The 14,601-nt window shown below is 56.5% G+C and overlaps 1 protein-coding gene across 1 annotated transcript; it reads left to right on the top strand.

The window, feature by feature from the left end:
* The first annotated feature begins 10,519 nt into the window (after positions 1–10,519).
* Positions 10,520–13,964, top strand: ACTB (actin beta). The gene is made up of 6 exons (XM_045387862.2): positions 10,520–10,597; positions 11,457–11,585; positions 11,720–11,959; positions 12,404–12,842; positions 12,937–13,118; positions 13,235–13,964. The coding sequence occupies exons 2-6, from the start codon at positions 11,463–11,465 to the stop codon at positions 13,376–13,378; spliced, it is 1,128 nt and encodes a 375-aa protein (XP_045243797.1). The 5' UTR covers positions 10,520–10,597; positions 11,457–11,462; the 3' UTR covers positions 13,379–13,964.
* The last annotated feature ends 637 nt before the right edge of the window (positions 13,965–14,601 follow it).

Here is a 14,601-nt window from a genome sequence, read left to right as displayed (position 1 = left end):
CCTCTTGGGACAACCAGAAGAGTCCTGAGTCCCGAGGGCTACCTTGGCCTCTAGGGGAGTGATTGTGAGCCCCGCGGAGGATGAGGGTGCCCGCATCCTCCCCCCCAACCCCCAACCGCCTAGGCCTCCAGGCCCCAAAGGATCCAGTTCCTATTGGCACAGGTGGCCTCTGTTTCTCATGTGGAGAAGGGGGAGAGCTGGCCCTATAGCAGATGGGTCTAGAGAAAGCAAAAAGGGGTGTGTGTGTGTGTGTGTGTGGTGCGTGTGTGTGGTGTGTGTGTGTGGTGCGTGTGTGTGTTGTGTGGTGTGTGTGTGGTGTGTGTGTGTGGTATGTGTGTGGTGTGTGTGGTGTGTGTGGTGTGGTGGGTGTGTGTGATGTGTGTGGTGTGGTGGGTGTGTGTGTGTGGAGTGTGTGGTATGTGTATGGTGTGTGTGTGTGTGTGTGGTGTGTGGTGTGTGTGGTGGGTGTGTGTGATGTGTGTGGTGGGTGTGTGTGATGTGTGTGGTGGGTGTGTGTGTGTGTGTGGTATGTGTGTGGTGTGTGTGTGTGTGTGTAGTGTGGGGTGTGTGTGGTGGGTGTGTGTGATGTGTGTGATGTGTGTGGTGTGTGTGTGTGGTGGGTGTGTGTGATGTGTGTGTGGTGTGGGGGGTGTGTGGTGTGTGTGGTGGGTGTGTGTGATGTGTGTGGTGTGTGTGTGGTGTGTGTGGTGTGTGTGGTGGGTGTGTGTGATGTGTGTGTGGTGTGGGGGGTGTGTGGTGTGTGTGGTGGGTGTGTGTGATGTGTGTGGTGGGTGTGTGTGGTGTGTGTGGTATGTGTATGGTGTGTGTGGTGTGGGGGGTGTGTGGTGTGTGTGGTGGGTGTGTGTGATGTGTGTGGTGGGTGTGTGTGGTGTGTGTGGTATGTGTATGGTGTGTGTGGTGTGGGGGGTGTGTGGTGTGTGTGGTGGGTGTGTGTGATGTGTGTGGTGGGTGTGTGTGGTGTGTGTGGTATGTGTATGGTGTGTGTGTGTGTGGTGTGGGGTGTGTGTGGTGGATGTGTGTGGTGTGTGTGGTGTGTGTGATGTGTGATGTGTGTGGTGTGTGTGTGTGTGTGGTGTGTGTGTGGTATGTGTATGGTGTGTGTGTGTGTGGTGTGGGGTGTGTGTGGTGGGTGTGTGTGGTGTGTGTGGTGTGGGGTGTGTGTGGTATGTGTATGGTGTGTGTGTGTGTGTGTGTGTGGTGTGGGGTGTGTGTGGTGGGTGTGTGTGATGTGTGTGGTGTGTGTGTGTGGTGTGTGTGGGGGGGTGTGTGTGTGTGAGGGGGAAGCCCAGGGAACCGCATTTTCTTTTTCTGAATAATTCAATCAAATAAGCAAGTCTGGGAACTCCCTGGGAAGGAAGGCTGGAAAGGTTTCTCCGGGTACCCTGGGGGCTGGAGAGAGAGAGGGTAGTTTTTAAGGATTTTTAAAAACTCTCCCAAGAAGTGTTAGAAGTTCCCACTTCCCCTGGGGCAGGGATCCCCCTTAGCCTGGTGCCTCTGCCCAGGATCGGGGGAGGCCCAGGGCAGAGCTACTGAAGGCAGCCAGGTGACCACCCAAGGCTAGGTCTGGAGGCCAGGTGTATGTGGGGACCAAGACTCTGCTGGTCACCTCCTCTGAGAAGCCCTCCCTGACTGCCCTTTTTTTTTTTTTTTTTTTAGACTGAGTCGCCCTGCTGCCCAGGCTGGAGTGCAATGGTGCGAACTCAGCTCACTGTAACCTCCACCTCCTGGATTCAAGCCACTCTCCTGCCCCAGCCTCCCAAGTAGCTGGGATTAGAGGCATGTGCCACCATGCCTGGCTAATTATTGTATTTTTAGTAGAGATGGGGTTTCACCATGTTGGTCAGGCTGGTCTCAAACTCCTGACCTTGTGATCCACCCACCTCAGCCTCCCAAAGTGCTGGGATTATAGGCGTGAGCCACCGTGCCCAGCCCCCTGACTGCTTTTTAAGAAGCCCTCTCTGGGCCGGGCGCGGTGGCTCACGCCTGTAATCCCAGCACTTTGTGAGGCCAAGGCAGGTGGATTGCTTGAACCCAGGAGTTGGAGGCCAGTCTAGGCAAATGGCAAAACCTTGTCTCTACAAAACATTAGTTGGGCATGGTGGTGCACACCTGTAGTACCAGTTAGTCAGGAGGCTGAGGTAGGAGGACTGATGGAGGCCAAAAGGTCGAGCCTGGAGTGAGCCGAGATTGCACCACTGCACTCTAGCCTGGTGACAGTGAGACCCTGACTCCAAAAAATTAAAAAAGCATCCTCCTTTTTTTTTTTTTTTTTGAGTCTTGCTCTGTTGCCCAAGCTGGGGTGCAGTGGCCGGATCTCAGCTCGCTGCAAGCTCCGCCTCCTGTGTTTACGCCATTCTCCTGCCTCAGCCTCCCGAGTAGCTGAAACTACAGGCGCCCGCCACCTTGCCCGGCTAGTTTTTTGTATTTTTTAGTAGAGACGGGGTTTCACCGTGTTACCCAGGATGGTCTCGATGTCCTGACCTCGTGATCCGCCCGTCTCGGCCTCCCAAAGTGCTGAGATTACAGGCTTGAGCCACCGCGCCGCCCTTTTTTTTTTTTTTTTTTTTTTTAATATAGAGACAAGGTCTTGCTATGTTGCCCAGGCTGGTCTTGAACTCCTGGACTCAAGTGATCCTCCTACCTTGGCTTCCCAAAGTGTTGAGATTATGGGCGTGAGCACCACGCTCAGGTCAACACCCTTCTTCTTCTTTTTTTTTTTGAGACAGAGTTTCACTCTGTAGCCCAGGCTGGAGTGCAATGGCACGATCTTGGCTCACTGCAACCTCCGCCTCCCAGATTCAAGCAATTCTTCTGCCTCAGCCTCCCGAGTAGCTGGGACTACAAGTGTGCGCCACCCCACCTGGCTAATTTTTATACTTTTAGTAGAGGCAGGGTTTCATCATGTTGGCCAGGCTGGTCTCAAACTCCTGACCTCGTGATCTACCCGCCTCAGCCTCCCAAAGTGCTGGGATTACAGGTGTGAGCCACCGCGCCAGGCCTAACGCTCTCATTCTTTTTTTTTTTTTTTTTTTTTTTTGAGACAGAGTCTTGCTCTGTCGCCCAAGCTGGAGTGCAGTGGCGCGATCTCGGCTCACTGCAAGATCTGCCTCCCAGGTTCACACCATTCTCCTGCCTCAGCCTCCCGATTAGTTGGGACTACAGGCGCCCGCCACTGTGCCCGGCTAATTTTTTCTTTTTTTTCTTTTTTTTTTTTTTTTTGAGACGGAGTCTCGCTGTGTCACCCAGGCTGGAGTGCAGTGGCCGGATCTCAGCTCACTGCAAGCTCTGCCTCCCGGGTTTTTACGCCATTCTCCTGCCTCAGCCTCCCGAGTAGCCGGGACTACAGGTGCCCGCCACCTCGCCCGGCTAGTTTTTTGTATTTTTTAGTAGAGACGGGGTTTCACCGTGTTAGCCAGGATGGTCTCGAACTCCTGACCTCGTGATCCGCCCGTCTCGGCCTCCCAAAGTGCTGGGATTACAGGCTTGAGCCACCGCGCCCGGCCGGCTAATTTTTTCTATTTTTAGTAGAGACGGGGTTTCACCATGGTCTCGATCTCCTGCCCTTGTGATCCGCCCGCCTCGGCCTCCCAAAGTGCTGGGATTACAGGCGTGAGCCACCGCGCCCGGCCAGAATGCCCTCATTCTTAAGGAAACCTGTTGCTTTTCCTCCTGACGCCATTAAACTTATTCTCTTGCTCTCTCTCTCTCATTTGAGATCTGTCTTGGGAATTGTGCTTGCTTTCTTCAGGGTGCTTTTCCCATTTCTCAAAATAGTGCCAGTTAACTCTGGAAGCATGTCTGGCTGGTCAGTGATGGTGAGCTGCATGCAGGAGTGGTGTGATCCAGGAGCTGCTGCAGGTGAAAGGCCCTTCAAGCCCACAGCTCCTGGCTGTGCCCTTACTGGGTGATCCTGGTTGGGTCACTGCCCCTTTCTGAGCAGGAAACCTGCTGTTAGAGTAGAAGAGGGAGGGAGTCATAGCAGGCTTCCTGGAGAAGGCAGCCTGAAGCTGGCCCTTAAGGCTGAGAAGGTGGCCAGCAGGCAGAGAGACCCCACTCTGTTTTATTTAAAAACATAAAATAGGCTGGGCACGGTGGCTCACGCCTGTAATCCCAGCACTTTGGGAGGCTGAGGCGGGCGGATCACAAGGTCAGGAGATGGAGACCATCCTGGCCAACATGGTGAAACTCCGTCTCTACTAAAATTAAAAAAAAAAAAATTAGCTGGGCATGGTGGCACACGCCTGTAGTCCCAGCTACTCGGGAGGCTGAGGCAGGGGAATCGCTTGAACTCAGGAGGTGGAGGTTGCAGTGAGCTGAGATCGCACCATTGCACTCCAGCCTGGCAACTGAGCGAGATGTCATCTCAAAATAAATTAATCAATAAAATAAAGGCCAGGTGTTGTGGCTCACACCTATAATCCCATCACTTTGGGAGGCCAAGGCAGATGGATCACCTGAGGTCAGGAGTTTGAGACCAGCCTGGCCAACACGGTGAATCCCCGTCTCTACTAAAAATACAAAATTAGCTGGGTGGGGTGGCAAGTGCCTGTAATCCCAGCTACTCAGGAGACTGATGCAGGAGAATCGTTTGAACCTGGGAAGTGGAGGTTGCAGTGAGCCAAGATCACGCCATCGCACTCCAGCCTGGGTGACAAAGCAAGACTCTCTCAAAAAAAGAAAAAATAAATAAAAATAAAATAAAATAAACTGTCCAGGCATGGTGGTTCACGCCTGTAAACCCAGCACTTTGGGAGACTTAGGTGGGCAGATCATGTAAAGTCAGGAGTTTGAGACCAGCCTGGCCAATATGGTGAAACTCCATCTCTACTAAAAATACAAAAAAAAAAAAAAAAAAAAAAAATTAGCTGGGCATGGTGGCACGAGCCAGTAGTCCTAGCTACTCAGGAGGCTGAGGCAGCAGAATCACTTGAACCCGGGAGGCAGAGGTTGCAGTGAGCTGAGATTGCGCCACTGCAGTCCAGACTGGATGACAGAGCAAGACTCCATCTCAAAACAACAACAGGCCGGGCATGGTGGCTCATGCCTATGGTCCCAGCACTTTGGGAGGCTGAGGCGGGTGGATCACGAGGTCAGGAGACCGAGACCACCCTGGCTAACATGGTGAAACCCCGTCTCTACCAAAAATACAAAAAAAAATCAGCTAGGAATAGTGGTAGGTGCCTGTAGTCCCAGCTATTCGGGAGGCTGAGGCAGAAGAATGGCATGAATCCGAGAGGCGGAGCTTGCAGTGGGTCGAGATCGTGCCACTGTACTTCAGCCTGGGCAACAGAGTGAGACTCCATCTCAAAATAAAATAAAATGAAGCAAAACAACAACTAAAAACGAACAACAACAACAAAAAACTGAGACCAGGTGTGTTGGCTCACACCTCTTATTCCCAGCACTTTGGGAGGCTGAGGTGAGAGGATCACTTTAGCTCAGCAGTTCGAGCCCAGCCTAGGCAACATAGGGAGACAGACCCTGTTATATTGTAGAGAGACCCCATCTCCATAAAATATAAAAATAAAAATGTTAGATGTGGTGGCATCCCTGCTGTCCCAGCTACTCAGGAGGCTGAGACAGGAGGATCGCTTGAGCCCAGGAGGTCAAGGCTGCAGTGAGCTGTGATCATGCCACTGCACTGCAGCCTGGGTCACAGAGCTAGACCCTATCTCTAAAAAGAAATTAAGTAAATAAACCTGGAGCACCCAATCTTTTTTTTTTTTTTTGAGACGGAGTCTCGCTCTGTCGCCCAGGCTGGAGTACAGTGGCCGGATCTCAGCTCACTGCAAGCTCCGCCTCCCGGGTTCACGCCATTCTCCTGCCTCAGCCTCCCGAGTAGCTGGGACTACAGGCGCCCGCCACCTCGCCCGGCTATTTTTTTGTATTTTTTATTAGAGACGGGGTTTCACCGTGTTAGCCAGGATGGTCTCGATCTCCTGACCTCGTGATCCACCCGTCTCAGCCTCCCAAAGTGCTGGGATTACAGGCTTGAGCCACCGCGCCCGGCCTTTTTTTTTTTTTTGAGACAGGGTCTCTGTCATCCAGGCTGGAGTGCAGTGGTATGATCTTGGTTCACTGCAGCCTCAACCTCTGGGGCTCAAGCAATTCTCCCACCCTAGCCTCCCCAATAGCTGTGACTACAGGCACATACCACCACGCCCAGCTAATTTTTGTCTTATTTTTTGGTAGAAACAGGGTTTCACCATGCTGCTCAGATTGGTCTTGAACTCCTGGACTTAAGACATCCTCCTGCCTCAGCCTCCCAAAATGCTGGGATTACAGGTGTGAGCCACTGTGCCCAGCTATTTTATTTTATTTTTTATTTTATTTTATTTATTTATTTTTAAGACGGAGTCTCGCTCTGTCGCCCGGCCTGGAGTGCAGTGGCCGGACCTCAGCTCACTGCAAGCTCCGCCTCCCGGGTTCCCGCCATTCTCCTGCCTCAGCCTCCCGAGTAGCTGGGCCCACAGGCGCCCGCCACCTCGCCCGGCTAGTTTTTTTTTTGTATTTTTAGTAGAGACGGGGTTTCACCGTATTAGCCAGGATGGTCTCGATCTCCTGACCTCGTGATCCGCCCGTCTCGGCCTCCCAAAGTGCTGGGATTACAGGCTTGAGCCACCGCGCCCGGCCGAGCACCCAATTTTTAAATTTAAATTTCCTTTTTTTTTTTTGAGACAGAGTCTTCCTCTGTCACCCAAGCTGGAATGCAGTGACCTGATCATAGTTCACTATAGCCTTGACCTTCCAAGCTCAAGCAATCCTCCTGCCCCAGCCTCCCCATTAGCTGGGAGTACAGGCATGTGCCACAACACCCAGCTAATTTTGTAGAGGTCGGATCTCCCATGTTGCCCAAGCTGGTCTCCAACTCCTAGGCTCAAGCGATCCTCCCTCCTTGGCCTCCCAAAATGCTGGGATTACAGGTATAAACCATCACACCCCAGCCGGAGGGCCCCCAGTTGTTGCTGTGTGACCACAGGCTGATGGTGTCCTCTCTGGACCTCAGGTGATAAATGCTGAGGAGGGAGGTGGGGCCCAGGAATTCAGACTTTCAAACAGCCTTTGGACTTGGGCCTTGGGGACATTCCAGGGGACACTTTACTAGGGAGGGGTAGTGTGAGACAGGAGGCGGGGCTACCACCTCTGGGGCCCTGAGCTCAGAGTCCTTCCCACCACATTTGGGGACTTGAGCACTTCACCAGTCCTGACTCAGTTTCCTAGTCTGTGAATGGGGGTGTGTCTCCTGGAATGTTGCACCCCCTCAATCATTCACTTACTCATTCATTATCCTCTCACAAGCACCTACTGTGTTCAGGGTGCTGAACTGTGCCCATCCTCCTGGAGCTAACTCAAGTCTAGGATGGAAGCTTTGTCTCAGTTCCTTCCTCTAAAAAATGGAGCTTGAGGAGGGCATGGTGGCTCATGCCTGTAATCCCAGGACTTTGGGAGGCTGAGGTGGGAGGATCACTTGAGTCCCCAGGAGCTGGAGACCAGCCCGGGCAACATGGTGAGAAGCGCGAACTCTACAGATAATTTAAAAATTAGCCAGGCACGGAAGTGTGTGCCTACAGTCCTAGCTACTTGTGAGGGCTTTGAGCCCAGGAGGTCGAGGCTGCAGTGAGCTGTGACCACACTCCAGCCTGGGCATCAGAGCAAGACCTGGTATCAAAAAAAAAAAAAAAAAAAAAAAGTAATAAAAAGGAGGCTGGATTCCCTCTTGGCAGGGTAGGGAGGGGGCTTCAGTGCCCAGGGCAAGGTGGCTGGGCGGTGGTTTTGCGGGAGGGCCAAGGAGGGGTCCCTGGGTCTGGGCTGTAAGAGTCGGTTGCCTGGAGGCCTTGCAGGGTGGGGGCGTCAACAAAGCAAAGGCTTGGAGGGGAAAAAACAAAAGCCCCAGCCAGGCAGGTGGAGTCCCCTTGGCTGAGTTCAACCGAGGGTTCTCTGGGGAATGCGTGCATACCCAAGTGACAGCTCCGAAAACTCCCTTCCAGGGCAAAGTTCCCAAGCGCAGAAGAGAACCTATTCACTTCTCCCCTGCTCAGCCCGCCCCCTGGCCAGCCAGTTCTACTTCCTCTTTTCCTGCTCCGCTGCTTGCTTTCTCTCTTCAGCTCCTCCCTGCCCCTCACCCCAGGCTGCTTGGCCACCTCCAACCTGCCATCTGAGGACATCCAGGCAGTCACTCATTCAACAGCGAGGAGCCCTGGGGTGGGTGTGGTGGGAAGGAGTGGGGGTGATGGAGACCCTGGGAGGGCTCGCAGCCTGGTGGGTGAGGCCCAGTTCTAAATGCCAGCTGCAAGCCTTGGTCTGAGGTAGGGAGGAAGGCATGGTTGCAGAGGCTAAAAGGTTTCCCTAAAGACGGACTTTCTGGGATGGGACTTGAAGGGTGCATAGGAGAGCACCAAGAAGTGGCCGCTGCAGACAGAGGGAACCACAAGCCAGGAGGACAGGCCAGGAAGGCTGCAGCCTGGGGTGGGGTGGGGCTGGAGCTTCTGTCTCTTGGCCAGCTGAGTAGAGGCCCAGTGGCAGCACAGGTCCTGCCTGGGGATCAGGTCTGCTCTGCACCCTACCTTGTTGCCTGGAGCCGCCCACCCAACAGCCTCCCATCCTTGCTCTGCAGATCCGGTCCCATCCCCACCTCCCACAGCACTCCACCCAGTTCAACCTTTGAGGAACCCCCAGAACCAGCCCTCATCAACAGGCAGCAAAAAGGTCCCCCCCGCCCATCGCCCCACAACGCCGGCCCGGTGAACTGTAGGGTTGGCAGGTCCTTAGGCAGGTGGCAAGACGCCTGCAGCTGAAAGATACAAGGCCAGGCACAGGACAGTCCCATCCCCAGGAGGCAGGGAGTATACAGGCTGGGAAAGTTTGCCCTTGCGTGGGGTGGTGATGGAGGAGGCCTAGCAAGCCTTCTGGACTGTGAACCTGTGTCTGCCACTGTGTGCTGGGTGGTGGTCATCTTTCCCACCAGGCTGTGGCCTCTGCAACCTTCGAGGGAGGAGTGGGTCCCACTGACTGAGCACAGCCTTGTACCGTGAACTGGAACAAGGCCACAGGTTCCACGTCCTTATATGGACTCATCTTTGCCTGTTGCAACACACACTCAACGAACACCTACTACGTGCTGCAAAGCCCCCTGAAGGCCTGACATGCCCCCACCTCACCACCCTTCCTATTTTTGTGTAAAAATCCAGCTTCTTGTCACCACCTCCAAGGAGGGGGAGGAGAAGGGCATGTTCCTCTAGGTTGAGCTGAATGCCCCTCTGTGGTCCCACGCCACTGATCACTGCATGTCCACCAGCTGGGTACATACAGTCTCTGATTCCCAGAGCAGAACGACCCTAGCCACCCGGGTCTTGTGTGCTACTGAGTGGACAGACCCGAGGCAAGAAAGGGTGACAAGGAGAGGGTCTTCCCAGGCTGGCTTTGAGCTCCTACCCCACCCCGCCCCCAATCCTCTCTGGCACATGGTGTCTTGGTCCCCAGAGTCCCCCCGCGGCCTCCAGATGGTCTGGGAGGGCAGTTCAGCTGTGGCTGCGCATAGCAGACATGCAATGAACGGTGGGCGCAGACCCAGGCTGTGTAGACCCAGCCCCCACACCCCGCAGTGCCTGGAGCTGCCTGGGTCACCCACTAACGCCCCAGGCCTGGTCTTGGCTGGGCGTGACCGCGTTACCCTCAGAAGCAGCAGCTCCTGGGGAAACTTTCCCTGCCCCGTAGAGCCCACCTTCCCAGGGCCGTGGCTGGGTGGGTTTGCAGCTTTCATCACAGGCCACCTCAAGCCACTGGACCGCTGGCGCCTGCCCTGTCCTGGGCAGTGTGGTCCTGCGACTTCTAAGTGGCCGCGAGCCCCCTGACTCCCCCAACACCACACTCTACCTCTCAAGCCCAAGTCTCTCCCTAGTGACCCACCCAGCCCATTTAGCTAGCTGAGCCCCATAATAGCCAGAGGTCCCGAGACCTGCTTTCAGGGCAGTTGCTCTGAAGTCGGCAAGGGGGAGTGACTGCCTGGCCACTCCATGCCCTTCAAGGGCTCCTTCTGCAGGAGCGCACAGCACCCAGGACCCTGGCACCCGTGCAGACCCTGGCCCACCCCACCTGGGCGCTCAGTGCCCAAGAGACGTCCACACCTAGAATGTCCCGCGGTGGGTGGGGGGCCCGAGAGACGGGCAGGCCGGGGACAGGCCTGGCCATGCGGGGCCGAACCGGGCACTGCCCAGCGTGGGGTGCGGGGGCCACCGCGCGCGCCCCCAACCCCCGGGCCCAGCACCCCAAGGCGGCCAACGCCAAAACTCTCCCTCCTCCTCTTCCTCAATCTCGCTCTCGCTCTTTTTTTTTTTTCGCAAAAGGAGGGGAGAGGGGGTAAAAAAATGCTGCACTGTGCGGCGAGGCCGGTGAGTGAGCGGCGCGGGGCCAATCAGCGCGCGCCGTTCCGAAAGTTGCCTTTTATGGCTCGAGCGGCCGCGGCGGCGCCCTATAAAACCCGGCGGCGCGACGCGCCTCCACCGCCGAGACCGCGTCCGCCCCGCGAGCACAGAGCCTCGCCTTTGCCGCTCCGCCGCCCGTTCACACCCGCCGCCAGGTAAGCCCGGCCAGCCGACCCTGGTAGGCGGCTCCCGGCTCGGCTGCCTAAGGCCGCGGCCCCTTCGCCTGTGTAGAGCCGCCTGCGCCGCAGCGGGGGTCGCATGTGGGGACTGGACTGCAGTGGGGGACGCGGGAGAAGCCCCTGGGCCTCCAGAGATGTGGGGACACCCCGCTCCAGTTTGGAGGCGCGGGCCCTGCTCGGGAGGCGCGCTCTGGGGGTGCTGCTCTCGGGATGGGGGCAGCCGGCGGGGTCTTTGTCCGAGCCGGCTTCTTGCCAGTGGGAACTGCAGGGTGGGCGCGGCGGAGCCCCCCCGCCAGGCTCGGTGGGGGGCTGGGGCGCCATTGCGCGTGCGTCCTGGGGCTTGGGGCGCTAACTCTGCGTGCGCGCTGGGAATCGGCGCTAGTTGCGCGTGCGCGCTGGGACTCAAGGCGCTAACTGCGCGTGCGTTCTGGGGCCCGGGTGCCGCGGCCTGGGCTGGGGCAAGGGCTGGCCCCGCCGGAAGGGGTGGGGTCGCGGAGGCTCCAGGGCGCTTGCGCGCACTTCCTGCCCGCGCCGCCGGCCGCCTGAGGGTGTGGCCGCCGCGCGCGCGCGCGCGCCGACCCGGCGCTATTTGAACGGAGCGGAGGCGGGGCCGGCTCCCGGTTGGGAGGGGGTGGGGGCCTGGCTTCCTGCCGCGCGCGGTGGGGACGCCTCCGACCAGTGTTTGCCTTTTATGGTAATAACGCGGCCGGCCCGGCTTCCTTTGTCCCCAATCTGGGCGCGCGCCTGCGCCCCCTGGCGGCCTAAGGCCTCGGCGCGCCGGAAGTGGGCAGGGCGGGGGCCACCTCGGCTCACAGCGCGCCCGGCTTTCCCGCAGCTCGCCATGGATGATGATATCGCCGCGCTCGTTGTCGACAATGGCTCCGGCATGTGCAAGGCCGGCTTCGCGGGCGACGATGCCCCCCGGGCCGTCTTCCCCTCCATCGTGGGGCGCCCCAGGCACCAGGTAGGGGAGCTGGGTGGGTGGGGCGGCCCCGGGAGCGGGCGGGAGGCGAGGGCGCTTTCTCTGCACTGGGGTCTCCCGGTTTCTGGGGTGGGGGCCGCGCCCGTGCTTAGGGCGCCTTGTTTTTTCTTTCCTAGGGCGTGATGGTGGGCATGGGTCAGAAGGATTCATATGTGGGCGACGAGGCCCAGAGCAAGAGAGGCATTCTCACCCTGAAGTACCCCATCGAGCACGGCATCGTCACCAACTGGGACGACATGGAGAAGATCTGGCACCACACCTTCTACAATGAGCTGCGTGTGGCTCCTGAGGAGCACCCCGTGCTGCTGACCGAGGCCCCCCTGAACCCCAAGGCCAACCGCGAGAAGATGACCCAGGTAAGTGGCCCGCTACCTCTTGTGGTGGCCACCGCCCTCTTTCCTGGTCTCCCGGAGCTGCGCCCTTTCTCACTGGTTCTCTCTTCTGCCGTTCTCCGTAGGACTCTCTTCTCTGACCTGAGTCTCCTTTGGAACTCTGCAGGTTCTATTTGCTTTTTCCCAGATGAGCTCTTTTTCTGGTGTTTGCCTCTCTGACTAGGTGTCTAAAACAGACAGTGCTGTGGGTGTAGGTACTAACACTGGCTCGTGTGACAAGCCCATGAGGCTGGTGTAAAGCGGCCTTGGAGTGTGTATTCAGTAGGTGCACAGTAGGTCTGAACAGAATCCCCATCCCAAGACCCCAGCACACTTAGCAGTGTTCTTTGCACTTCCTGCATGTCCCCCATCTGGCCTGGCTGTCCCAGTAGCTTCCTGAGTATGACATGGTGCATTTCTTCCTTACAGATCATGTTTGAGACCTTCAACACCCCAGCCATGTACGTGGCCATCCAGGCTGTGCTGTCCCTGTACGCCTCTGGCCGTACCACTGGCATCGTGATGGACTCCGGTGACGGGGTCACCCACACTGTGCCCATCTACGAGGGGTATGCCCTCCCCCATGCCATCCTGCGTCTGGACCTGGCTGGCCGGGACCTGACTGACTACCTCATGAAGATCCTCACTGAGCGCGGCTACAGCTTCACCACCACGGCCGAGCGGGAAATCGTGCGTGACATTAAGGAGAAGCTGTGCTATGTCGCCCTAGACTTCGAGCAGGAGATGGCCACAGCGGCTTCCAGCTCCTCCCTGGAGAAGAGCTACGAGCTGCCCGATGGCCAGGTCATCACCATTGGCAACGAGCGGTTCCGCTGCCCTGAGGCTCTCTTCCAACCTTCCTTCCTGGGTGAGTGGAGACCCGCCTCCCGGCCCTGCCTGACCTGAGGGTCACCCTTGGGGCTGTGCTTTGGAAGCTAAGTCCGCCCTCATTTCTTCCTCAGGCATGGAGTCCTGTGGCATCCACGAAACTACCTTCAACTCCATCATGAAGTGTGACGTGGACATCCGTAAAGACCTGTACGCCAACACAGTGCTGTCTGGTGGCACCACCATGTACCCTGGCATTGCTGACAGGATGCAGAAGGAGATTACTGCCCTGGCGCCCAGCACGATGAAGATCAAGGTGGGTGTCCTTCCACCCTGAGCTGACCTGGGCAGGTGGGCCGTGGGGCCCTGTGGTGTGTGGGGAGCTGTCACATCCGGGGTTCTCACTGCCTGTTTGTTCCCTTCCTTCCTCAGATCATTGCTCCTCCTGAGCGCAAGTACTCTGTGTGGATCGGCGGCTCCATCCTGGCCTCGCTGTCCACCTTCCAGCAGATGTGGATCAGCAAGCAGGAGTATGACGAGTCTGGCCCTTCCATCGTCCACCGCAAATGCTTCTAGGCGGACTGTGACTTAGTTGCGTTACACCCTTTCTTGACAAAACCTAACTTGCGCAGAAAACAAGATGAGATTGGCATGGCTTTATTTGTTTTTTTTGTTTTGTTTTGGTTTTTTTTTTTGGCTTGACTCAGGATTTAAAAACTGGAACGGTGAAGGTGACAGCAGTCGGTTGGAGCGAGCATCCCCCAAAGTTCTACAATGTGGCCGAGGACTTTGATTGTACATTGTTCTTTTTTTTAATAGTCATTCCAAATATGAGATGCATTGTTACAGGAAGTCCCTTGCCCTCCTAAAAGCCACCCCACTTCTCTCTAAGGAGAATGGCCCAGTCCTCTCCCGAGTCCACACAGGGGAGGTGATAGCATTGCTTTCGTGTAAATTATGTAATGCAAAATTTTTTTAATCTTCGCCTTAATACTTTTTTATTTTGTTTTATTTTGAATAATGAGCCTTCATGCCCCCTCTTTTTGTCCCCCAACTTGAGATGTCTGAAGGCTTTTGGTCTCCCTGGGAGTGGGTGGAGGCAGCCAGGGCTTACCTGTACACTGACTTGAGACCAGTTGAATAAAAGTGCACACCTTACAAATGAGGCCAAGAGTGACTTTGTGGCGTGACTGGGTTGTGGGCAGTGGAGGGTGATCCCTGAAGGGTGGGGTGGTGGGGGCCAACTTGTCCTTACCTAGAGTGGAGGTGGGCCAAGGTCCCTTCCGCCTTGACATTGAGCAGCCTTAGAGGGTGGGGGAAGATTCAGGATTCAGGTCTCTGTTTCTGCATACTGGGGAGTTCCTGGCCTGGCCCTTCCACCCATTCCCAGGTACCCTAGTTTCTCTGGTACTCAGTGCATATGCTTGAGGTGGAAATGGTTTGAGGTGGAAAACGCTTGAGGAAAATGCTTGAGGTGGAAAACGCTGTTTTGGGGTGTCTGGTGGCCCAGGTGCCATTTCTCATTGGGGTTGGTTGGCACCTGGATTTTCTGGGAGTGGAACTCACTGAGGGTCAACTTTTAGCATGGTGTTCCCTTGAGTGGGGGTGTAGTGGGTGTTCGTAGCTGCCACACCTTTGCCTTCACCATATGGAGTGGTGGCTGTCGGTCACCTTTGAGGGTCAGCCTGGCCCAGGCTCCCATAGGCTGAGGAAAGGCTGGGATTCCTGCCTATTCACCCAGACTGGGGAACCTGGAATCACAGTCAGTTGGGGTGGGGGATCCATGGGGCCATATCTGG

Source organism: Macaca fascicularis, chromosome 3 (assembly GCF_037993035.2).
Source record: "Macaca fascicularis isolate 582-1 chromosome 3, T2T-MFA8v1.1".
NCBI lineage: Eukaryota > Metazoa > Chordata > Mammalia > Primates > Cercopithecidae > Macaca > Macaca fascicularis.
This window is presented reverse-complemented; position numbering and strand designations above follow the sequence as displayed.